Source organism: Fusarium proliferatum, assembly GCF_900067095.1.
Source record: "Fusarium proliferatum ET1 genome assembly, contig: FPRO_scaffold001, whole genome shotgun sequence".
In the NCBI taxonomy this organism is placed as follows: domain Eukaryota; kingdom Fungi; phylum Ascomycota; class Sordariomycetes; order Hypocreales; family Nectriaceae; genus Fusarium; species Fusarium proliferatum.
In genome coordinates, this window is record NW_022194790.1 from 4,765,480 (window position 1) to 4,788,025 (window position 22,546).

The 22,546-nt window shown below is 49.8% G+C and overlaps 8 protein-coding genes across 8 annotated transcripts; 5 read left to right on the forward strand and 3 right to left on the reverse strand.

Moving 5' to 3' along the window:
* Nucleotides 1-76: 76 nt before the first annotated feature.
* FPRO_00540 (uncharacterized protein) lies at nucleotides 77-2,277 on the reverse strand (the record flags this gene model as incomplete). The annotated part of the gene is made up of 2 exons (XM_031225278.1): nucleotides 77-1,093; nucleotides 1,438-2,277. 2 exons carry the CDS (start codon nucleotides 2,275-2,277, stop codon nucleotides 77-79), a joined length of 1,857 nt encoding a protein of 618 aa, XP_031075930.1.
* A 336-nt stretch (nucleotides 2,278-2,613) lies between these two features.
* On the forward strand, nucleotides 2,614-3,522 carry FPRO_00539 (uncharacterized protein; the record flags this gene model as incomplete). Its single annotated transcript, XM_031225279.1, has 1 exon — nucleotides 2,614-3,522. The coding sequence occupies one exon, from the start codon at nucleotides 2,614-2,616 to the stop codon at nucleotides 3,520-3,522; it is 909 nt and encodes a 302-aa protein (XP_031075931.1).
* Nucleotides 3,523-3,823: 301 nt separating this feature from the next.
* FPRO_00538 (uncharacterized protein) lies at nucleotides 3,824-7,222 on the reverse strand (the record flags this gene model as incomplete). The annotated part of the gene is made up of 4 exons (XM_031225280.1): nucleotides 3,824-6,498; nucleotides 6,549-6,839; nucleotides 6,894-7,006; nucleotides 7,068-7,222. 4 exons carry the CDS (start codon nucleotides 7,220-7,222, stop codon nucleotides 3,824-3,826), a joined length of 3,234 nt encoding a protein of 1,077 aa, XP_031075932.1.
* A 2,149-nt stretch (nucleotides 7,223-9,371) lies between these two features.
* Nucleotides 9,372-10,085, forward strand: FPRO_00537 (uncharacterized protein; the record flags this gene model as incomplete). The annotated part of the gene is made up of 2 exons (XM_031225281.1): nucleotides 9,372-9,670; nucleotides 9,692-10,085. The coding sequence occupies 2 exons, from the start codon at nucleotides 9,372-9,374 to the stop codon at nucleotides 10,083-10,085; spliced, it is 693 nt and encodes a 230-aa protein (XP_031075933.1).
* Nucleotides 10,086-11,597: 1,512 nt separating this feature from the next.
* On the forward strand, nucleotides 11,598-13,134 carry FPRO_00536 (uncharacterized protein; the record flags this gene model as incomplete). Its single annotated transcript, XM_031225282.1, has 2 exons — nucleotides 11,598-11,910; nucleotides 11,963-13,134. 2 exons carry the CDS (start codon nucleotides 11,598-11,600, stop codon nucleotides 13,132-13,134), a joined length of 1,485 nt encoding a protein of 494 aa, XP_031075934.1.
* A 566-nt stretch (nucleotides 13,135-13,700) lies between these two features.
* Nucleotides 13,701-16,343, forward strand: FPRO_00535 (putative translation elongation factor EF-G, mitochondrial; the record flags this gene model as incomplete). The annotated part of the gene is made up of 4 exons (XM_031225283.1): nucleotides 13,701-13,984; nucleotides 14,045-14,156; nucleotides 14,212-16,238; nucleotides 16,289-16,343. The coding sequence occupies 4 exons, from the start codon at nucleotides 13,701-13,703 to the stop codon at nucleotides 16,341-16,343; spliced, it is 2,478 nt and encodes an 825-aa protein (XP_031075935.1).
* Nucleotides 16,344-16,741: 398 nt separating this feature from the next.
* Nucleotides 16,742-17,868, reverse strand: FPRO_00534 (uncharacterized protein; the record flags this gene model as incomplete). Its single annotated transcript, XM_031225285.1, has 2 exons — nucleotides 16,742-17,787; nucleotides 17,844-17,868. The coding sequence occupies 2 exons, from the start codon at nucleotides 17,866-17,868 to the stop codon at nucleotides 16,742-16,744; spliced, it is 1,071 nt and encodes a 356-aa protein (XP_031075936.1).
* Nucleotides 17,869-19,836: 1,968 nt separating this feature from the next.
* On the forward strand, nucleotides 19,837-22,249 carry FPRO_00533 (uncharacterized protein; the record flags this gene model as incomplete). Its single annotated transcript, XM_031225286.1, has 2 exons — nucleotides 19,837-19,936; nucleotides 20,196-22,249. The coding sequence occupies 2 exons, from the start codon at nucleotides 19,837-19,839 to the stop codon at nucleotides 22,247-22,249; spliced, it is 2,154 nt and encodes a 717-aa protein (XP_031075937.1).
* Nucleotides 22,250-22,546: the final 297 nt, after the last annotated feature.

Below are 22,546 nucleotides of genomic sequence, written 5' to 3' on the forward strand. Positions count from 1 at the left end.
AGTTTAGTTGAGGATGCGCAAGCAAGTACCTCGAATGAAGATAAAGACCATGATAATTTGATCGACTCCAGGCCGATCATGTCCTCCTTTTCTTGTTTGAAGGACCGCCTTTTGTCTTCTTTCCTTTACTCTGCTTAGCTGCAGGTGCCTCTTCCTCTTTGTTTTCATCCTCTGGTTCAGAGCCACCGATAGATATCACATCATCGTCGACGCTATCACCATCACTATCTTCACCATCCACAGTAGCACCAAACGAAGGCTTTCTTGATCGTGCTTCCTCGGTGTCACTGCCGAAGCCTTCAAACTCTGATTCTTCATCGGAACCATCAGGGCTCTCCTGCTCAGCCTTCTCCGCGGCTTCAGCCTCTCGTTGAAGCTGGGCTTCGGCAGAAGCATCTTCATCTTCAACGGTCTCTTCCTGCTTTCGCTTTCGAGGCATCTCTCCAAGTCTACCTTCACGGTTGCCAACCTTGCCGTCCACTTCACCCTCAGTTTTTGGCGCAGGTGTGAACCATGGAATCTTGCCTCGCATGAAATCATTGAGAATCATCTTTGCTACACCATCTAAGTCAGGCTCACCTCCACGGAGAAGTCGTCCAGCCTTGCGGGCCAGGAGCTCAAGAAACTCTGTAGAGTTTGTCCATCCCTTAAGCTCGTATGTTTTCTCCATGTGGTGCTGCTTGACCCGGTTCAGCAGAGGCTGGATATACTGTTCAGGGTGCTCAACCTTCTCCACACGCACGACACCTCGGAGGACCAAGTCGGTGGGTGAATCAGTGCTCGATGGAGGAACAATTCCAGGACAGTCAATTAGGTAAATCCGCTTCATCAGGCTGACATATTGCCAGACCTTAGTCTCTCCTGGGATAGGAGCGACAGTGCAGACCTTCTTCTTGAGGAGAGTGTTGATGATGGAGGACTTTCCAGTGTTGGGTCCACCAATCAGTCCAACAGAGATTTGTTTTCGATCAGAATGGAGGGAGGAGAATTGTCGAAGTAGCTGAATGAGAGAACCCTTTCCGAAAGAGTTCGTAATGCTAGCGTGGAAAGCAAGAGTAGGGTACTCTTTAGAGAGACTACGAACCCATCCAGCCTGCATCGAATTAGTATTCGAACAAAGTTATAACGATAAAGAACATTAATTCCAGGGGAGCAAGATGTTTGTGTCATCACTAAGAAGTATGCAATCGATGCCCCGCAATTGGTTAATGGCATAGGCAGACTTCAACTCAATCGGACACTTGGCCTGACTCATGATGGTAACCAAAACGGCACACATCAGCCGAACAACAAGACGTTGACGACAGTCGAGACTGGCGTTTATTCTCCCAATGTTATAACAGACAGGTCCCATGGTACATAAAGGGACAAATCCTGACAAAGAACATTGGGGTATAGGAGGAGGGAGATGAAGATATGGAGAGAGAAAAGACTTACTGCTACACTGGTAGGGACCAGGTCACACTTGTTCAGCACAAAGATCAAGTGCTTGTGAGGGGCTTCTTCCTTGAGATACTTCTCAACGCTGAGGCATCTTGTTCCAACGGGGTCTCGCGCATCGAGAACGTGGATAACCACATCTGAAGAATCAATGACCTTGTAAAGCTCGTTCCAGATTCGTTTGCTCTGACCCTTATCGAAAACAGGTTCAATCGACATAGTAAGAGGCTTATCGGTGTCTCCAAGAGTCTCTGGGTCACCAGATGTGCCGCTGAGAAGCTTCTGTTGTTCCAGCCTCTCCCGATAGGTATCCATGCTCTTCTCGGTGTCACCAGCAAGGTCATCCAGGCTGCTAACACCAAGCTTAACTCGCTTGCGTTGCGCCTTGGGACCGAAGACCTCAGCGAAGGGGGAGGTCTCGACGGTCATCTTGGCCTTGTGCTGCTTGATACCGTTCTCGGTGTCCTTTCCATCTCTGATAAGGCTCATGGGCAGCTTGTTTGACTTGAGAAGAACTTGGTAGGGGTCGCGGGCCTTCTCATCCATGGCCTCACGAAAGGCGTTGAGGGTATCTTGGGAGACGACTCGGGTGTTGGTAAACCACTTGCGGTTCGGCTCGATGCGGGCGTTAGGAACGTCGCGCGACTGGAAGGACGCAGCTTTGACAATCTTTCCCTCGGCGTTTCTCTGCGCCTTGCCCTCCTTGTACATGTTAAGGTGCTTGACCTTCTTCGCATCGCGATAGAAGTTCTCTCCCTTAGTTCTGACATTGTTGAGACCATCACCACCTTTACCCTGGCGCTCACGCCGGGTGGCCTCCTTCTTTCCAGTACCCATGGCGAAAAAGTTGGCGGAAGTTGGTCGAGGATACTGGCGACAAAGAAAGACAAAGAGAGAGGAAGAGGTTGAACAATCCAGAAATTTATTCCTTTAGAACTTTTTTTTTCTTAGTAGGATAAGAGCCCCACTAACTTCCTGCGGTGGTTGGTGGCGGGGCGCAAAATGCCAGGGGTCTCGCACGCGGAACCAAATAATCCGCAAATTTGATCCGACGTCGATTTTCTCAGGCTGGCGATTGATTCTGCAGAAGCCGATTTGACGACGGGGGTACGGCGTCAATTGCGATTCAACTCGAGCTCCTCAGTGCTCAACCTGGCCAAGGCTCTGCTAAAAATGTCTTTTAGCCTCACAGCTTCATGCCCGAGGGCGACTGCTCGTCAGTTCCTCGTGGCCTCAAGAGCCTTTTCCACTTCGGCTCATGCTCTCGAACAAGTCCCTCCCGAGTCTCCCTCATATATCCGCTTGCCTACACCACCACAGTCCGAAGAGAAGAAGCTTCCCCGGGTCAGAGGTCATCTCCCCGTACCTCGAGAGATCTTCCCTCGTATGGAGGGTGACCGCAAGATTCGAGCCGATTACATCAAGCAAACCGTTCCTAAGCCGGCCCACAAGCAAAAACCCATGAACGAGACACAAGAATGGAAGCAAACAATGGCCAACTCCCGTCGGCAGAACCTGGAAACTGGTTTGAAGGAACTTTGGGTACGAAGGAACCGACGTGATGCTGTTCAGAACGAGCGTGTGAGCCACAAGTTTCTCGAGAACCACCGGGCTGTTAAAGCCCCAGAACGAGAGGACGATCGCCTCACCCGTAGCACAGTGCTGAAGGCAGTCTTGGACACCAAGACTTACCCTGACTCTAAACGCTTCGCTCGTGCCAAAGAGAGCCGCGTCAAGGTCAAGGCTATTGAGGAAGCTAAGCGCGAGGCTCGCCGCGATGCGTTAATGGAGCTCTACATCAATGCCTCCAACTTCATTGTCAATGAGAGTGAGCTCAAGGAAGAGATCGACACCATATTTGCCGAAGACTTCTTCCACAAGCAAGGCTTCGACATCGGCCGATATGGTTCAGCCCAGAACACATGGGACGTCTGGGGCAAGCCAACATCGATTGGCAACATGTTGGAAACAACAACAGGAGTATCCACTAAGATTATGGACTTTTACGAAACCGAGTACGACCGCTCCGTCAAGCGACAGAAGAGAATTGCCGAAGAGTTCACTGGTGGAAAGATGGAATAGATCATGCCCGTTGGCTTGTAAAAATAACTTGTACTCATGTATTACTGTAACTATGACAAATATCACGTCTTCAAGCGGCCTACCACGGACTCATATGTGCGTTCAAAATGTTCTTTAGAATGCGATTCTATATATATTGTGAGACTTGATACAATAACCCACGACAGAACGAGAACGTGCCCCCATCCAACCAAACGCCCAGTATGCCTCATCCTATGTATATTATCACCGCAAGCAATGACAGTTGCATCGTTCCTTTAACTCTGAGACCCTATACAATGGCCAATCCCTCTATGCTGATTTATCGTCTTTCGACGAGCAAGAAATGCATAGCCGCGTAAGACAAGATGATAAAGACGGCAGCAAAAATGCCCAAATTCCTGATGTCAGGCCACATGGCATTATTGTTGAATCCAAAGGAGCTGAGGATGGCCGCACCAGGCACGGTGATATCAAGTCCGTACTTGCTGTCCACGAGTGTAAGTTGAAGAACCTCATTGACAATAAGCGACTCGAAGCCGTAGTGGAAGATTGACAGCGTCTGGAGCCAAAGAGCACCCTTAGGAGTGGCATCGTGGTTCAGGAGGAAGCCAGCGAAAAGAAGACTGAAAAGCATGACCAAGCTGCCAATCAAGTTCGCGACTCCGCCATCCTTGCAAACAATTCCAATAAAGAGACAAACAGCCGCAGCAGCCATGTTGAAGAGTACCAGCACCAATATAAAGTTGAAGAAGTGCGTTGAGTCTGCCACCAAGCCGGTCATAGGATAGATTATGGAACCCATGAGGATGGGGGGGACAATTCGTAGAGGGATTATGTCGAACAGTACCTTGGCCGCAAAATAAGTGGCTGGCGCATAGTAACCGTTGGCACGTTCGCGAACAAAAAGAAGACGTTCGGTGGCGAATACGTTGAGACTTGTGAGTGTGCTGAAGCCGAACAAAGCGAGCAGGAAGAAGAAGAGACCAAGTCGGTTCTGGAAGCCGGGGATGTCGTCTGTGAGACCATAGAAGAGATATCCTGAAAAAACAGCGAGCACGATGGCGATAGCGAAATGAGTAAGCATCAACATCGGGTTTCGATACAAGTTCTTCCAAGTCCTCTGAGACAGAATGATGAACTGACGTAAGTAGCCAACTCGGGCATAGCCCTTTCCAACAGCACTGACATGAACATTGGGTCCCTCAACAGTGTAGCCATTTGCGTTGGAGCCATTGGCATCTTGCGCAATCTGGATGGCACGCTGGATCTCATCGTGTGTTGATGAAGCAATTTCCGAGTAGATGAATGCACGTGTCATAATGTCGAGGTCCGTGCCAGTGGCTGCTGCTGGAGGCAAGTCATGAGGGTCGTCAAGGAGGGTTGCGGGAGTAGAGTCGACAGGGTTTTGATGAAGGCGATAGGCACCATTGTCCTCACCACCAGCATCTGAGGAGGCTGCAGTGTCAACCGTCTTTCTACGTGTGAAGAGCTCGCGATCCTGGCGAACCTTGACCGAGTCTCTACGTCGATTCTGAGGTCGGCTTGAGCTGGCGTCGTCGTCTCCCGAAGTAGTGCCTGATATGCTTGCCACAGATTTGATAGCACGGGTGCTGCTTGGCCCAACACTGTTGTTGTCAAGGCCGACAGTACCGTTATCAACGGATTGAGTGCTGCCAGCATGCATGGTAAGGTCAACAAGATAATCAGCAATATTGAAGCCAGGGGGGCATTCGTAGCCAATTTCGTCGAAATAGCTTTGACATTGGCTGAAAGGACCGGAGTAAACGGTGCGTCCCTGTGCTAGCAGCACGAGCCTGTCAAAGAGTGCCACAATGTTGGATCGAGGTTGATGAATTGTGAAAATGACGGTTCGTTTGTATGTCTTCGCCAGAGTGACGAGACACTCAACCACATTGTACGCGTTGTACGCGTCAAGACCACTGGTCGGCTCATCGAGGAACAGAATCGAAGGGCTGGTGACCAGTTCGCAAGCAATTCCTACACGTCGCTTCTCACCGCCCGAGATACCACGCCCCTTGCCCTCCTCAGAACCGATCAGGGAATCACGAATGTGATGAATGCCGAGTTCCTTTTCAACCTCAACCACACGTTGTTCTTTGGCAGCACGGCCCATGTCGCGAGGAAGTCGAAGTAGAGCACTGTTGAGAATGGTCTCATGAACGGTAAGAGTAGGAAGCATGGTGTCCTCCTGATCAACAAACCCAACAACATTCTTGTAATCATTATCGTTGACCTTCTCGCCGTTGACGTAAAAGTTGCCATGGACTTGTCCACGCTTGTTCTTTCGTGCGAGAATATCGAGGAATGTTGTCTTTCCTGCTCCAGACGCACCCATGATGGCGGTGACCTCTCCAGGCTTGCAGATACCACGGATTCCAGTAAGAATCTGTTTACCATTTAAAGTGTACGCAACATCGTCAAAGTAGAGGGAAGCGGGTTTGTGGTCGGTCATCAGTTTCGTACTCTCGTCATCTGAGTCTTCCAAACGAATGGCTCCGTAGCTCAACTTACGCCTTGACAGATACCATGTCAAGATAATAACAGCAACCAAGAAGAGAGAGCAGCCCGCAATCACGCCCGCAATAAGAGGTGTGTTGATCTTCTTGACAGGACGCTTATATCCTGGAACCTCTGTCTCGTAGAGACATTCACCAGCGTGGCAGCTAAGAAGAATGCTGGAGTCGCCAATTAGGGCTAGAATCAAGGCATCCATCTCGGGTTCTCTGAAAGCACAGTCGTGAGTACCGCCATGCTTCTGAGTACATTCGAATCGCCCTGGGCCTTGAATGGATTGGTCAAGGAAGTCTGTGAGATCGATGGATCCATCTTTTCCGCAGAGCATCCGGTCGGGAATACAGCTGCAGCTGATCTTATTGCATTTGTAGGAAGTTGTGTTCTTCTCTTCCTCCCAATCGGCGCTCGAATCGCATTCGGAGAGATGGCAGTAGAACGATTCGATAGCATCTACCCAAACTTCGCATCAAGGTTAGCAGCGTGTGCGAATGATGAAGGTTTGAACACACATTGGAAATCGCAAGTCTGATCCTCTTGTTTACAAGTAAACGTGACTTCTGGACGCTGCTTGCCGAGCAAAGACGTGATCTTCTCGTTGGTGACATCGCAGATCTGATAGTTGTGGTTCACAACCTCACCATTCTGGTAACAGATACCGCCTTCGCCGGTTTCCATGAGTGCGTTGCAAGCTTTATTGTCAGTACAGACGTTGCAATTGATGCCAGTCCAGCCCTCGTCGCAATCGCATGATGCACCAGATCGCATTGGGCGGTCGTTTCCCTTGGGAAGTGAGCCGCACACTAATAGACAAAGTCAGTCGAGGTTTAGCTGACGATAACGGGGGGAGGTCGCACGTGGCTCGAGGCAGTCATCACCGCCAAATCCCTCAGGACAGGCGCATTTTCCGTTGAACTCGTTACAGCCAGCATATTGAGCACACGTGTGTGCAGGAAGGAGACAATTGAAACTACAGATATATCAGTATGGGCAATGTAAGTTCGTGGGGATTCGGGATCGCATTGACGCACCAAGGAGGACAGCCATCTGGGCGATCACCCATGAGAGCTAGCTGTGCCCGTAGTTGATCGGCCTGAGAGAAAGTTGAGTTCTGGGAAGCCATGACCAGACCAGGCCAAAGAGCCAGAGCTCCCAATAGGAGGCTCCTCAGAGAAGAAGGAGCCATAACTGCAGCGATGGAAACACGATGCAGTCTGGTGATAGAACAATGTTGATGTTGGAGGCTGGGTTGTTGAACCACCGACGCTTATGAGCGCGACCAGGATAAGCTGTTCCGCCGAAGAGTGGCGCCCCGCGTTCCATTTAGGCAGGTACTGGAGACGTGCAGCTGGCCGTAGGGTAAATTATGAGTGGCTGGCATAGCCGCTAAATATGGGTCTCATGACTCGATGGAGCTATCAGGTTATCGAAAACAGCGTATGTATGGGGACATGACAACTAACTTCACTTCTTGAGCCGGAATCGGCCAATGGAAAGAATTGTCTTGCCCACGTATCAAATATCCCTGATGACAAGCCTTCTATGCATGTATGGAACGAGAATATAGTTATTATGAGGGTATCCCATGTGCTGACACGCATTGGTGTTTCAGGTATAGGTCTGACGTCACTAACCGGAGCTGATGATAAGTCTGGCTGTCTTGATCTCAAACTGTGCTCATGACTATACATTAGTAAATATCCATGATTCACCATCGACCATCACTGAGCCGATAACGCGGACATGTTATCTACTGCTCACTATTAGTCGAAGGTCTTATCCTCTCAAGTTTTCCCAGCTTGTGAATGCTTAGCACGTCTTGTGTTTACCTACTCCCCCAATAAGTCTCGCTACCCTATGCTTCTTATTTTTCACAATACATTTTTTTTATTCCAACTCATTCTGTTTTATAGACCGTATACCGTACCGCAGCAGAACCATCAATATTCGTATCCCGTATCAGGGATAACAGTTATTGCGCATATAGTATCGGAATACTGCGCCAGGTCACAACCTGCTCCTCCGCCTCAGACGGGATTGATGACATGTCGTGAACATGCATGCTGACCCTGTTACATCGGTACGGCCATGTAACATGCAGTGCTTGATTGACCTAACTATAAATATACAAAAACTAAAAGTTGAGTTGAAACATGAAATGTCATAGCGAATATCGAATTGTCTCATGACGCCTTACCACGACCTATGATAATGACCGCCTGAGAACGCTACCCACGGATGCTTTCGCCATACAACCCTTCTAACTAACTTGGATTGAGGGACCTGAAGATATTGCACATGGTCCATAAGGTGAATTATGTAGAATGATACTTGATCTGGTATCCAAATGTGAATGATACCCGCGATATGGTGGAAACTACCTTGAGGTGTTATTAGCGGTGCTATCCCCAGATTTTACCCCTGTCGTTCTCGATCAAGCTTTGCGGGGAAGCTCTCAAGCAGCTTGTCATCATGACTCGTACCACTGCCACCACTTCATAATAATAGGCTCGACGAGGTATTCATAGACCTCATGACAGTGATCATGACTAGTTTCCCTGACAGATGAGTGAATCCATAGTAAATCGCCCAGCTTGACAAAGTAAAAGGCGCTTATGACGTTGAATGGCGCTTCGAGACAGAAGGACGTGTAAATGCGGGGCTTGACCTTGAAGTCAGCATTGAATCAGTTAAAATGAAGTTGTACTATTTAAAAGCCGACACCGTCATCAAATAATTATTACAAGAATAGAAATCGGCCAATCCAAGGAACCTGACTAACTCTAAGGCTTCCTCAGCATAGTTCGAATTGCACCTTTCGCTGTTGAACAATGGATGGACGAGTATGAGACAACTCCTGGGGGACTGAATGTTGCTGAGACGTGTGCTGTGTCTGTATCGATTGACGACTTGGTCGACATGTGCAAAGACCCCAAAGCACAAGGTCCCATTGATACAAGCCTCAAACTCACATAAGGCCCTATTCCCAGTTCCAACGCATTGAGAGAGAGAATAGCTGCACAGTGCAGCACCAAGACACAAGACTTGTTGCAGAAGATATTGTTTGTTACACAAGGCGCGATCGGTGCCAACTTCCTGGCCCTATATAGCCTCGTTGGGCCAAATGATCACTTTCTTTGTGTTTATCCGACATACCAGCAGCTATATGAGGTTCCGCGAAGCATTGGAGCTGAAGTCTCATTATGGAAGCTGACGGAAGAGAGCTTCATTCCCAACGAGGATGAGCTGATCAACCTCATCAACCTCATCCGAAAGAACACAGAGGTGAAGGTTTTCAGGCCGTCCAAAGAGATGATTACTTACTGCTGTGCTAGATGATCATTATAAACAATTCTAACAATCCCACCGGTGCACCTATGCATAACAGTGAACTGGGGCGCATTGCTCAAACAGCAAAGGAGAAAAGCATCATCCTGTTCTCTGACGAAGTTTATCGCCCACTCTTTCATGGCGGGGTCTCTGGTCAAATTGACATTCTGAAGTCTGCTACGACCTTGGGTTATGAAAGAACGATCACGACGGGATCCATGTCTAAAGGATGTGCTTTGGCTAGGATTCGGGTCGGCTGGATTGCAAGCAAGGACAAGTCCATCATCTCAGCCATTATGGCCGCGTGAGACTACACCACAATCAGCGTTTCCCAGATTGATGACCAGGTCGCGAAATACGCCCTATCGCCAGCAGTTCTCCCTTCTTTAGTTGATCGCAACTTGACACTGGCGAGGCACAATGCGAAACTGGTCAAAGAGTTTATCGGACGCGATAAGGCAGTCTGTTCCTGGGCAGAGCCCACGGGCGGGACGACATCATTTGTTCGTTTCATCAAGAATGGCCAACCTATAAACGATGTTAACTTCTGCTTGGACCTGCTAAGCAAGAACAATGACCTGTTTGGGGCAGGTTCGAAATGCTTTGGGAACGACGAGGACTTTAAGGGATATATAAGAATGGGGTATGTCTGTGAGACACATGTTCTAGTCAAGGGGTTGAAGCGATTGGGTACTTACATCGACGCAAACTTACTATAGTTAGGCAGTCCAGAGGTAACACAATTGCTTCCACTGAATCTCGCATTTGGTTCATATCGAACTGCATTAGATAAAGTGACCCCGAGTTGCACGGATGAGCGGCATTTACAACTCAACTTGGCCAAGGCGTCGTCGTCAGCTGGTAGGTAATGTTCTACGGGTTGTGCAAATACTCGCACGGCAACACGGAAAGTGGGAGAATGCAAGTGTTGATTGCTACACGACAGGAGACAAGGGTCAAATCCAACGATTTTGACTGACAGATCGACCATTTTGTTTTCAGAATGTTAATTGATCTGCCAGGTACAGTCTCCAAACTTGCACTCTAATTCGATAGTGACGATGATCATTACTTGGCAGCTCTTCTTGGCCTGCGAGCACGTGCAAATCTCGTATTATCCAGAGATACCAAGAGTTTTGATGTTTAGCATGTAATTTTCGAGTCGGTGATTACAACACGCCGCGATAGCCGTACCTTTCTATAAGAAGCAAGGTGTAAAGTCAAAACGATCCATGTTAACTTTGACAAGTGAGATAGTTAGGGCAGTAGAAATTTCGACGCTTCCGATCGTACTTGAACTGACATAATACTCAATTAGCACCGGGCTTCGTAAGCCTCAAACAACTAACTAGTACCCGCCCACCTAGCGCATCATCCCACTGATCCTTGGATTGGTAGCTGAGGGGTGACAAAAAGCGCGAGACAGAAACGGCCACTACCACAAGCCCATTGCGTCTTATGTTTTGTTTCTGCTCATCATCCCAGCCCAGAGAGACGCTGACGACTCACCCTTTTTTAGCGCAAGGGTCAACGAGACATCTTGGCGCTACAGCGTGCACGCACTCAAGTCAAGAGGCAAGTTCCCAAGTTGGTAATAGTTCTACTAGGTACTCCGTAGTGATCCAAGTGGGAAAGTCCCGAGTCTGGTCGGGTGTGCTCGTCGTTTGCTATGTACCAAGCTTGCGTGGCCCCCCCGTGCCGTTTCTTCCACTTCATCCATCATCTCCTGTCAATCGACAATCTTGCGCTCATTGTTAACCCTGATTCGTTACTTCGTTTTCCTTTCCACCCTTGTTCTTTTTATATTCTCCAGAATTCCCCTCTTTCATCAGTTTGCATTTCCATACACACAGCTGCAGCTGTCCTAGGATCCACCACATCTGTCCTAACTTTGGGTCTTTTACCCTGTATTTCTTTGGCTGGCGTTTCTTGCGACATCTATGTCCTAGTGCAACCAACCTAACTTATCAACTAGCTGTTAAGCGCTTCTTTGCACTACCTCGCCCTTCAAACAAACTGATACCTATCAACTCAACTCACGTCTCAAATTCTTACTCTCTCACCTACTTATTCACACACAAAAGGCACTTGCCATTTTACAGTATTCTTACATCTCGGTTGGTTGGCCCCGAGCCTATTCGCCTTATGGAGGAGGGTGGCGTTACCCCGTTCAACGCCATTCCTGAACTCATCTCTTCCTGGCTCTTGCCTGGTTCTCCCTCGTGGCTGCGATGAAGTCGTTCCTTGTGGGTGCTTCGCTGGTTTCGACATTGGGTCTTGTGCAAGCCCAAACCATCCAGTGGAACATCGAGGGTCGCCATCCTCAACCACATTTGGCCCGTCGCGCCAAAACGACATATGAAGAGGCCATAAGTAATGACAGATCTGAAGGAGGCTACTTTACAGATGTCACGATCGGCAACCCACCTCAGAACATTACCCTTCAGCTCGATACCGGGAGTAGTGATGTATGGGTTCCCTGGAACTGTGCAGATATCTGCGAAGACGACAAGAATGGAAAAAGTGGTTGCCCTCTTGGAAGCTGTAAGATGGCACTCCTGCCCAGTATTATGCTTCATTACTGACGATTTTACAGTTGACCCCGATAAGTCCAAGACATTCAAACATGTCGCGCCTGGAATGTTCGGCATCACCTTTGTAGATGACAGTTATGTCAAGGGCGATTATTTTGAAGATCACTTTGAGTTGGACGGCGCTGTCATCAACAATCTGACCATGGGACTGGCTATCAAGACTAACATTTCATATGGCTTGATTGGCGTTGGTTACGCCAAGAACGAGGCATCGGGCAGCACCACAGATGTTATTTATCCCAACCTTCCTGTTGCGATGTACCAAGCAGGCTATATCAATACTATCGCCTACAGTGTGTGGCTCAACGACCTAGACGCCAAAGCCGGCAGCATTCTATTCGGAGGGGTTGACACAGCAAAGTACGTCGGCGATATGCACCGAATCGACATTCAAAAGTTAGATGGCCATTACTACCACTTCATCGTGGCCTTGACCTCACTGGTCGCCACTAGCTCCAGCGGCAGCGATGTCCTTACCTCAGATAGTTTCCCTATTCAGGCCGTTCTCGATTCTGGAACCACCTTGAGCTACCTTCCCCAAGATCTGGCCCATGAGATCTGGGAAGAAGTTGGTGCTGTGTGGTCACCGTACTATGGGGTAGCTGTTCTACCATGTGCTTACGGCAGGAATCAAGGGAATTTCACATTTGGGTTCGCAGGCCCTGACGGTCCTAGCATCAGCGTAGGGATGGATGAGCTCGTTCTTACCATGACCAGTGATGCGGCCAATATGCCAGCCTTTGAATCAGGCGCGTACAAGGGCGAGAACATATGTACCTTTGGTATACAAAACGACACCAACGATCTGTACCTACTTGGCAACACCTTTCTTCGATCCGCCTATGTCGTCTATGACCTGGTAAATAACGAAGTTGGAATTGCTGCTACTGATTTCAATTCGACGAAAAGCAAACGAGTCCCATTCAAGAGCTATGGGGCAACCATCCCATCCGCAACGGCAGCAAGTAATCAGCACAGAGCAACCGAAAAACCAACAGTCCCAGGTCATAACTTCACTGCTGCTGAAGGATTTCAAGAATCAGACTCAAATGGAAATGATGACGAGGACAATGCGGGATCATTGCTTGCCCCCGGGACAACACCTTTGGCGCTGGTCGTTACCACTATGAGCTTTATGCTTGCAGGCGGAGGGATTCTCTCGAGCATTTTTTGATGACACTGTCTACGGAGTTTTGGCTGCATTGCATAAGTCATTTGCTTCAGAGGCTAACAGGTTCATGACACTGGCGTTGAACAAGGGTTGCATTGGCATGGGCTGATTTTGGCGTTTAACGGTCGGACGGAGCCGTTGGTAATGAGGATACAAAAAGGGCGCAATGGGTGATGAGACTACACAAATGATACCAGTAAAAGAATGGCATAGAAAGCCTAAAAGAATACCTATAAATACAAATGTTAATGATGCATATATATCCAAATCTGAAGTCGAGAAAATTCCCGAGGCCTCAACCTCAGCAGACTGACGGCAGTTTTGTATCTTGGCAGCTCTCTGATGAGACACATAGTCAATGCTCAACAACTCAAAATATACCCTTAAATAACTACAAAAGAATATGTTGCGTTCATGTGCTTGGCTAACTTTCTCCCATAGAACGTTCAGACGTTGTCTTATTCCATTCATGTCAAGATATGGAGGCGTTCGGCTAAGGCGCCCACACTCAAGTTACAGTGCCGTTGATGGCGGGAATTAAGCGCTGAGCGAATCAGAACTACGTACACATGTGGCGCTACACCTCCATCCTGCTAATCCCGACACCAAAGAAAAAAGTTTCCAATGGACCGTTGATCATTGGCAACCCTCTCCTCAACTTCTTTGCTGAAGTCCAAGATTGCAAGATGAGGGCAACATGGGCTGCCAGATGGCTCAATTGCCGTCTGATCCTCGGCATCCAGCAGCCAAGCTGTGGTAGCCATTCGTTTACTATTTCAGCTGCCGCTCCCGCGTGGGAGAGTCGACGAGCCTTCAGTCAGACCAAGCGTAGCTGCAGTGCGGCGCAAGAAGCGTGAGTTCTCGATTGCCCCTCCCCTTTGCTTGCTGAACACAATGTTAATATCATAGTTAGTCTCAAGAAAGCTCAGGAAGATGCTGCCAGTTTAACACCCGAGTATGTCGCCGCCAACATGTCCACTGAGGAGGCCAAGCGCCTGTCTCGTGTGCGCAACATCGGTATCGCTGTATGATCAATGGCCGTCACCATTTCACCCCCTTCTGCTAACAAGAACTAAACAGGCCCATATCGACAGTGGAAAGACAACAGTCAGTGAACGAGTCCTGTTCTACACCGGCCGAATCAATTCGATCCACGAGGTTCGAGGAAAGGATTCCGTTGGCGCCAAGATGGACTCCATGGAGCTCGAAAGGGAAAAAGGCATCACTATTCAGTCTGCGGCTACTTTCGCCGACTGGAAGAAAACGGAAAACGGCAAAGAGGAAACCTACCACTTCAACCTGATTGATACACCTGGTCACATTGATTTCACCATCGAAGTCGAGCGAGCCCTGAGAGTGCTTGACGGCGCCGTCATGATTTTGTGCGCTGTTTCCGGCGTCCAGTCTCAGACCATCACCGTCGACCGTCAAATGAAACGTTACAATGTCCCCCGAATCTCTTTCGTCAACAAGATGGATCGCATGGGTGCCAACCCCTGGAAGGCAGTCGAACAGATCAACACGAAGCTCAAGATTCCTGCCGCCGCTATTCAGATTCCTATTGGTGCCGAAGACGAGTTCTTGGGCGTTGTCGATCTCATCAACATGCAGGCTATGTACTTCGAGGGTCCCCGTGGTACCAAGGTTCGCGTTACCGATCAGATTCCCGGCCCTCTCCAGGAATTCGCCAAGGAGAAGCGCCAGGCTCTGATTGAGAAGCTTGCTGATGTCGACGACGAAATTGCCGAACTGTATCTTGAGGAGCAGGAACCTACCAACCTTCAGATCAAGGCCGCTATCCGACGTGCTACTATCGCCCGAACTTTCACTCCTGTCATGATGGGTTCTGCTCTTGCCGACAAGGGCGTTCAGCCTATGCTCGACGCTGTTTGCGATTACCTGCCCAACCCTTCTGAAATTGAGAACACTGGTCTGGATAAGTCCCAGGGCGAGAAGACTGTTAAGCTAGTTCCCTATGACTCTCTTCCCTTTGTCGGTCTCGCCTTCAAGCTCGAGGAGAATAATTATGGTCAACTCACCTACATCCGCGTCTACCAGGGCAAGCTGAGCAAGGGTACCTACCTGTTCAACTCTCGAACTGACAAGAAGGTTCGAATCCCCCGTATCGTCCGTATGCACTCCAATGAAATGGAGGATGTCTCCGAGGTTGGTGCCGGTGAAATTTGCGCCGTTTTTGGCGTCGACTGTGCCTCCGGTGACACATTCACTGACGGAGGTCTTCCCTACACCATGTCTTCCATGTTCGTCCCTGATGCTGTCATGTCTCTTTCCATCAAGCCCAAGCGAACCGGTGATGCCGACAACTTCAGTAAGGCCATGAATCGATTCCAGCGTGAGGATCCCACTTTCCGTGTCCACGTTGACGCTGAGAGTGAGGAGACTATCATTTCTGGTATGGGTGAATTGCACCTTGAGGTCTATGTGGAACGCCTCCGACGCGAGTACAAGACTGAGTGTGTCACTGGCCAGCCCCGTGTCGCCTACCGAGAGACAATCGCCCGACGAGCCGACTATGACTACCTTCTGAAGCGACAGAGTGGTGGTCCTGGTGACTTCGCCCGTGTTGCTGGATGGATTGAGCCTAACGACAAGCCTGATGAGAATCATTATGAGAGCCAGGTCGTTGGCGGCCATATTCCCGACAAGTTCCTCTCTGCCTGTGCCAAGGGCTTCGATGTTGTCTGTGAGAAGGGCCCTCTCCTGGGACACAAGGTTATCGGCGCCAAGATGGTTGTCAACGATGGTGCTACTCACGTTACCGATTCTTCCGATTATGCTTTCAACTTGGCCACCCAGATGGCTTTCAAGAAGGCTTTCTCCGATGCTGGTGGTCAGGTTCTCGAGCCCCTCATGAAGACCACTATCACTGCCCCCAATGAGTTTCAGGGTAACATTCTTATGCTTATGAACAAGCGTAATGCCACAATCCACGATACCGATATTGGTAGCGAGGATTTCACACTCATCTGTGACTGCAGTCTGAACGCCATGTTTGGCTTCAGCTCTCAGCTTCGTGCTGCCACTCAGGGCAAGGGCGAGTTCAGCATGGAATTTAGCCACTACGCCCCTGCTCCTCCTCATCTTCAGTATGTATATCTGCATCATTGCGAAAGAGTAAGCACTAACAACTTTATAGAAAGGAACTGGTCGCCAAGTATCAGGCCGAGCTTGAGGCTAAGCGAACCAAATAAGCTAGTCACTGGAGCTGAAGATGTAACATGGCCCAGTACATCAGTGATGTAATTTGGCCTAAGCGTAGACGATGTCATCTATGCTATTGTATAACACACACGAATGGGTGCACGATCTTGTAATATAACGTCATATGAAAACGACTCCTTGGTAGAGGCTTGGAAGTCAACGATACACAAATGAATTGTAGAAGCTGGATAGGGGCACCTCTTTTGACGGAGGTATTTAGAAAGACGGATGGAAAATGGCATACCATATACGATTCTCTCCAAGTATTTAAACCAAACGAGTCTTCACATGTATTTCCAAGCTGTATCCAAAGACTACCTTTATCGTTACATGTTCATACATCATGGGATATCTGATCTAGCTACCGAATTTTGGTGTTTTATACATTTTACATGCGTCGGAGAATGTCAGCGACGACCTCCTCGGTAGTGGCCTTGCCACCCAGGTCGGGGCTCAGGAGCTTGCCCTCCTCAAGGTTACCATCAACAGCAGCGTAGATCTTAGCAGCAGCCTCCTCCTCGTTGAGGAACTCGAGCATCAGAGCAGTGGATCGGAGAGTAGCAATGGGGTTGGCGATGTTCTGGCCCTGGATATCGGGGGCACTGCCGTGGCAAGGCTCACCAATAGCGAAGTTCGCACCAACGTTGGCACTGGGCACGAGACCCAAGCTGCCGACAAGAGCAGCAGCGCCGTCGGAGAGAATGTCACCGTACAGGTTAGGAGCTACAATGACATCGTAGTCCTCGGGCTGACGGAAGAGCTTGTAAACCATAGAGTCGACTATCTGCTCCTCAACGGCAACAGATGAGAACTTGGGATCGGCAAGGGCCTTTTTGGAGGTAGCGCGGAAGAGACCGTCGGTCTGGGACAGGACGTTGGACTTGTGGGTGATGGTGACAAGGGGAGACTTGTGAATGCTAGAGGCACCAGCATCACGGATCTTCTGACGACGCAGAGCAATGTCACCAGCCATGGTAGCAATGCGGAACGAAGCCTTCTCGGAAATGCGCTTAATAGCCTCGGCAACCTTGCCCTCGGGAGTCTCATGGGTCTGCTCCTGCTTGACGTACAGATCCTCAGTGTTCTCGCGGACAATGACCATGTCGATGGGCTTAGCGGCGGTCAAGACAGTCTTGACGGGACGGACGTTGGCGTAGAGGTCAAGCTTCTTTCGCAGAGCGACAATGGGTGATGAGTAACCCTTGACAGCCTGTGTAGGCGAGCTCACAGCTCCAAAAAGCGCACCATCGCACTCGTTTCTGAGAACCTCGACAGTCTTATCGGGGAGCGCAGCGCCGGTCTGCTCAAAGGTCTCGAAGCCAGCCTTGAGGTCGACGAAGTCGAACTTGAGGCCAAGAGATGCGGGAAGAGCTTCGAGAATGCGGCGGCCGGCGGGGATGACCTCCTTGCCGATGCCATCACCGGGGATGAGGCCTGAAATTCAACATATTAGCTAGAGATTGGACCGAGTTGGTGGTGGCGTGCTGTACCGATTCTGAGGGTGCGGTATGACATGATGGGCACAATTGGAGTTGAGAAGAAGTTCAAGTTCTTTTGTCCGAGAATCGGAACGGGTAAGAAATGTGGTGCCGGGTAAAAAGTGGCCAGGCCGATGGCGCCGAACATACAAAGTTTATGTTGACTGCACTTTTGAATTATATTTCACAAGATATCCTGTTCATTTTAAGACGGGCTCCCGTATTCTATTCTCGATAACACCTCTATCAAGTGAATTGATCTGTCTAAGAAAAACCTCTGTTTATATTAATCTTGCCTGGGAGCATTTATCGTTGGCCGATAGTGGGCTCATAACTAATATCAATCAAAAGTCACGCCGACGATAAGATAGATCTAATTCCAGTTCCCATACGACGTGAGCGCATAATCAGTGATCGAATGAAAGAGTTCTTGGATGTCAATGGCCCACTGGATATGATTTACCTGGAACGGCAGCTTTGATCGGAGGATGTGGGGATGGAATAATGAGACACAGTAGACCCCACACAAGCTCATGCGTTCCAATATCAGCTTCAAAGGTTCAAAGCCCCCATTGAAAAGAATAAGTTGTACGGGAACATGTTATTGGATGAGCCTGTAGGACAGCCGCAGGGGAGCCGAAGGAATAACTTCAGAGCCGAGACAACATGGGAGAAGCGGAGGCATGGGATGGGATGAAATGAGTTAAAATAAAATAAAATAAGAATACTGTAGTTAGTTAAGGGGTAATTATATGAATTAATGAACGAATGATGTGGTACGTATTCGTAGTCAGACTGCTGACATTAGGTAGTCTGCGGCCGGTCCGTCCCATCTTGTGCTCATTTCGACTGATTTGAGCCATTCGCCATTGTATTCGATTTCACTTCTACACCTCTTCGATGGAGCATTCGCTGGTGTTGACTGTCAATGCTGCATAACAATCCTTCGTCAAACGTGGCAGTCTAGGAATAGCTAGCCACTAATCATAATAGCTCCTTGTTGTTTCATGTTCTCAGGTGCCTTTGAGGGGCCGAGTACCTATCGAGGACACTTGTTGGCTTGATACTTAGTTGATGAGATTATGCGGTCGCTGTGCCGGCAATCACGGTGAACTCTCATCATGATTGTAATTTACCTTGTCCCTGGCTAAGCCTGATGTGAACGAGATCCATTCAGTGCCTCATTTCGACTGGATCCTTGTCTGAGCACCGCCCATACCTGGCTCCATCCAATCCAGTCTATTGCCTTGTTAGTCAATGTCACCGAGCAACTGACTTGCTGCCAGAGTAACTTGAACTTGAGATTCTAGACTTGAAAATTCGTGAGGCAGCGCTTCTTTGATGACTCAAGATAACGTCTGGTTGCTGTGCGAGTGATGGTCGGCGTTTCATGTGGAATGATTTGGCTGGTCACCGAGCTTCAGCCATCTCGATACTGTAAGTACATGACTGATGAAGAGTTACCTTGTGGTCTGTCTAGCTCTTGTACCGTCCTGTGATCTTAGCCCCTATTATTCTGCAACTGCCCAACGTACCAGAAGTCATTCTCTGCGGGTTGCCAGTCCCTCCACCATCCGCCTCCACCTGCCGAAGCAATTTAGCCCCATGAGATACATCCACAGGAAAGTATTCAACAAGCGCTGAAACGCCTCCTGGAATACCTCACTAGGCCAGCTACAGCAGGTACCCCTTGTTTGACGGCTCGCCCCTCAATCCACTAACCGCCTGTGCCTGACCTGAGGAGCCCCGTCGTATCTGTCTGATGTACCTCAAGGAGCAAGGTACCCTGCCTCCTGTGCAACTGGACGCCGCTCATAACCAGCCAGACATCACCTCGTCCCATCTTGTCCTTATCCTAATCCCTATCTATTCACAACAAGCGCTCAGCTCTAGAACTCGCTGAAACTGTGAATAACGAACACCCCGAAAAGACCTCGAGGTCGCCAGACCGAACTTGCATATTGTCCAGCTCGTCTCGTCTCGTCTCTGAGAGCCCTCATCAACAATGAGTCAGGTTAAGAACCTCCGCGCCATGTTCGAGAACAAGGGCGACACGAGCCCGCCCGACAGAGGCCGATCATCTGGCGCTTCCACTCCCGTCCAAGGTACGAACGATACTCTCGCGACATGATCTCAAGAATGAGCGCGCATTTCCTGGCTGGTGGGATGCACTTTTAGAGCTGTTGCGAGATGCAACTTTTAAGTTAAGGAAAGCCGTTGAAAAGCTTGCTCCAATTGTACCTGCCTTGGATTCGCGCCCACACTAGCTCTCAGCGTCATTCTTCCATACCTACCGTGTCCTTCCCGTCCATCCTCCTCTCCCTTCAACCCCTTGCTGATCAAAACCTGTTTTCTTCTCCACAGGCTCGGGCACAGGCAATAGCGGAACCGAATCACCTGTCCGGCCACTGTCAAAAGTCAGAACAAGCTTTGTTGCCATTGAGAAAGACGGAAGGATAGGCCTTAGGAGAGACCCCAGCCACGAATCCAGTGTATCACGCCGTCGATTAAGTATGGACACCGATGCAGAATCCGTTTCCACTATCCCGGACAAGCCATCCGCGTCGCTTGAAGATGCGCCACGCGCAGGCAAGCCCTTCTTTCAAGAAGCAATCCCAGAGTCGCCCCGTCACCAAATCGATCCCCCGAAGACACCCACGGAGCAAATGGGAGCTGTCACCGACGAGCCAAGTGTCAACCCCGACAAGAAGGTAGACGCGGAGGAACCATCACCTTCATTGCTACCAGCAGAGCCTGCCACGACAGAGCCTGTTGCAGCTTCGCCGAAGAAGGAAAACAAGCCCCCAGCAGCTTCTGCAGGTGCCAATGGCAAGGCCAAGGTCGAGAACACGAAAGAAGCAAAATTGCCAAAGGAGACAGCTCCCGCAGCAACGGCAAAGGCCAGCGCTCCCAAGAAAACAACCGCCACTCGACCCAGCACCATCTCCACGAAAGCTCCGAACACCAAGCCTGCAGCAAAGTCTCCCTCTGCAACGAGACCAACAGCAAGCGCCACGCACAAGCCTGAGCCCAAACCAGCTCCTAAGGCTGCTCCAGCACCAAAGAAGGAGACAAAATCGGCACCAAAGCCCACGCCAGCAGCTACACGACCTTCAGCGACCAACACAACTAAGAAGCCTCAGCCATTGAAGCCCACCCCTAGCGATGCTCCCTTTGTGAAACCAAAGCCCAAGTCTCCCACGAAGCCTGTGCACCTACCTGCTTCTCTCATGGCCCCAACTGCATCCTCCGGTGCCAAGACAGGTCGTCAGGTTCAATCTGCGGCCAGCTCACAGAATCTCGGCGTACCTGCTCGTCCAGCCAGCCGGGCGAGCGCGACAGGAGCTGGCGCCAGTACTGGTAAAACCGTCAAGCGTCAACCTTCGAACGTCGGCCGCTCACGGCCAAGCCTTGGCCCCCCTCCCAAGAAGCCCTCTGATCCTGCTCACCCCAAGAAAGAAGCACCAGTGGATGAGAGCTTTTTGGCCCGCATGATGCGGCCAACACAAGCTTCCGCTCAAAAGACTTCCGAGAAAGTGCCTACGACACCGCCCAAGAAGACAGCAAAGCGACCAACCTCTTCAGGAGCCGATGCCACCCGCCGCGAGAGCAGCATGAAAACTCCGGGAAGCGCCAAGAAACCTGCCAGGAAGGCAGCTGAATCCAAGTCGGTGACTGGTTCAGTCGCCTCAGACGAGACCTCCAAGGTCGAGCCCGTGGTTGAAGAGAAGGTACCCGAGCCAACTAAGACAGAAAGCCCGGAGGTGCCCGACATTAAGACCGAGGTACCCCAGATCAGCAAGGCCCCCGAAGATTTGAAGAAGCCTGAACCAGAGCCTGTTGTGGAGGACGCTCCTGCTGAAGTTGAGGAGCATGTTCCCGAGGAACCTCAGGCCGAGTTCGCTCCTGAGGAATCGAGCAAGAAGGAGCAGGAGAAGAAGGAAAGCGTCCACGCTATCACCCCTGAGACGCCCAAGGAGGTGAAACCTGTTGATGTACTCGAAACCTCTGCTACTGAGGAGCCCACCACCTCTCCCAGGGAGACTCCTGTTGATGAGTCCAGGGAGCAGGAGCCCGCGACTGAATTTAAGAAGCCACTTGAGGGCGAAGATATTGTTCCCCTAGTGGACGAGGGCTCTACTCAACCCCCTGTTGTCGTCGAGGAGACAAACAAGGCATCAACCACTGATCCTGAACCAGAGACCACCAAAGAGGTGATTCCCTTGTTGGAAAAGGAAGTCGAGTCCGCCGAGACGGAGACGGCAGAGAATAAGGATAACGAGGTTGACATCAAAAAGGAGAATGATACCAAGGAAGACGAGAAGGCCGCTGAGGCTGTTGAAGAGAAGGACACCACTGGGGAACAGATTGATGAGGAGAAGAAGGAAGACCAGGAAAGCGTTACCAAGGCGGAATAAAATTGGGATAGACTGTGAGAGACTTAAGATTGCTGATTTGTTAGCAGTGGAGGAAGGGATGCACTGTTTGAGCCGTTGTATAGATACCTGTTTTAAGCGAAGGCGAATGGTGATTTTGTCGCATACTTATTGTAAAAAGAGCATCTGAAAACGAGATTGCAAGATAACACAAATATTTGTAATGCGCAAGGCGGTTTCTCATTTTGAGATTGATTTTTGATACACAAAACGTCCTTATGGGACTTAATCTAGTTGTACAATACAAGCTTCCCAATTTATCGTATCATGAAAGCACAC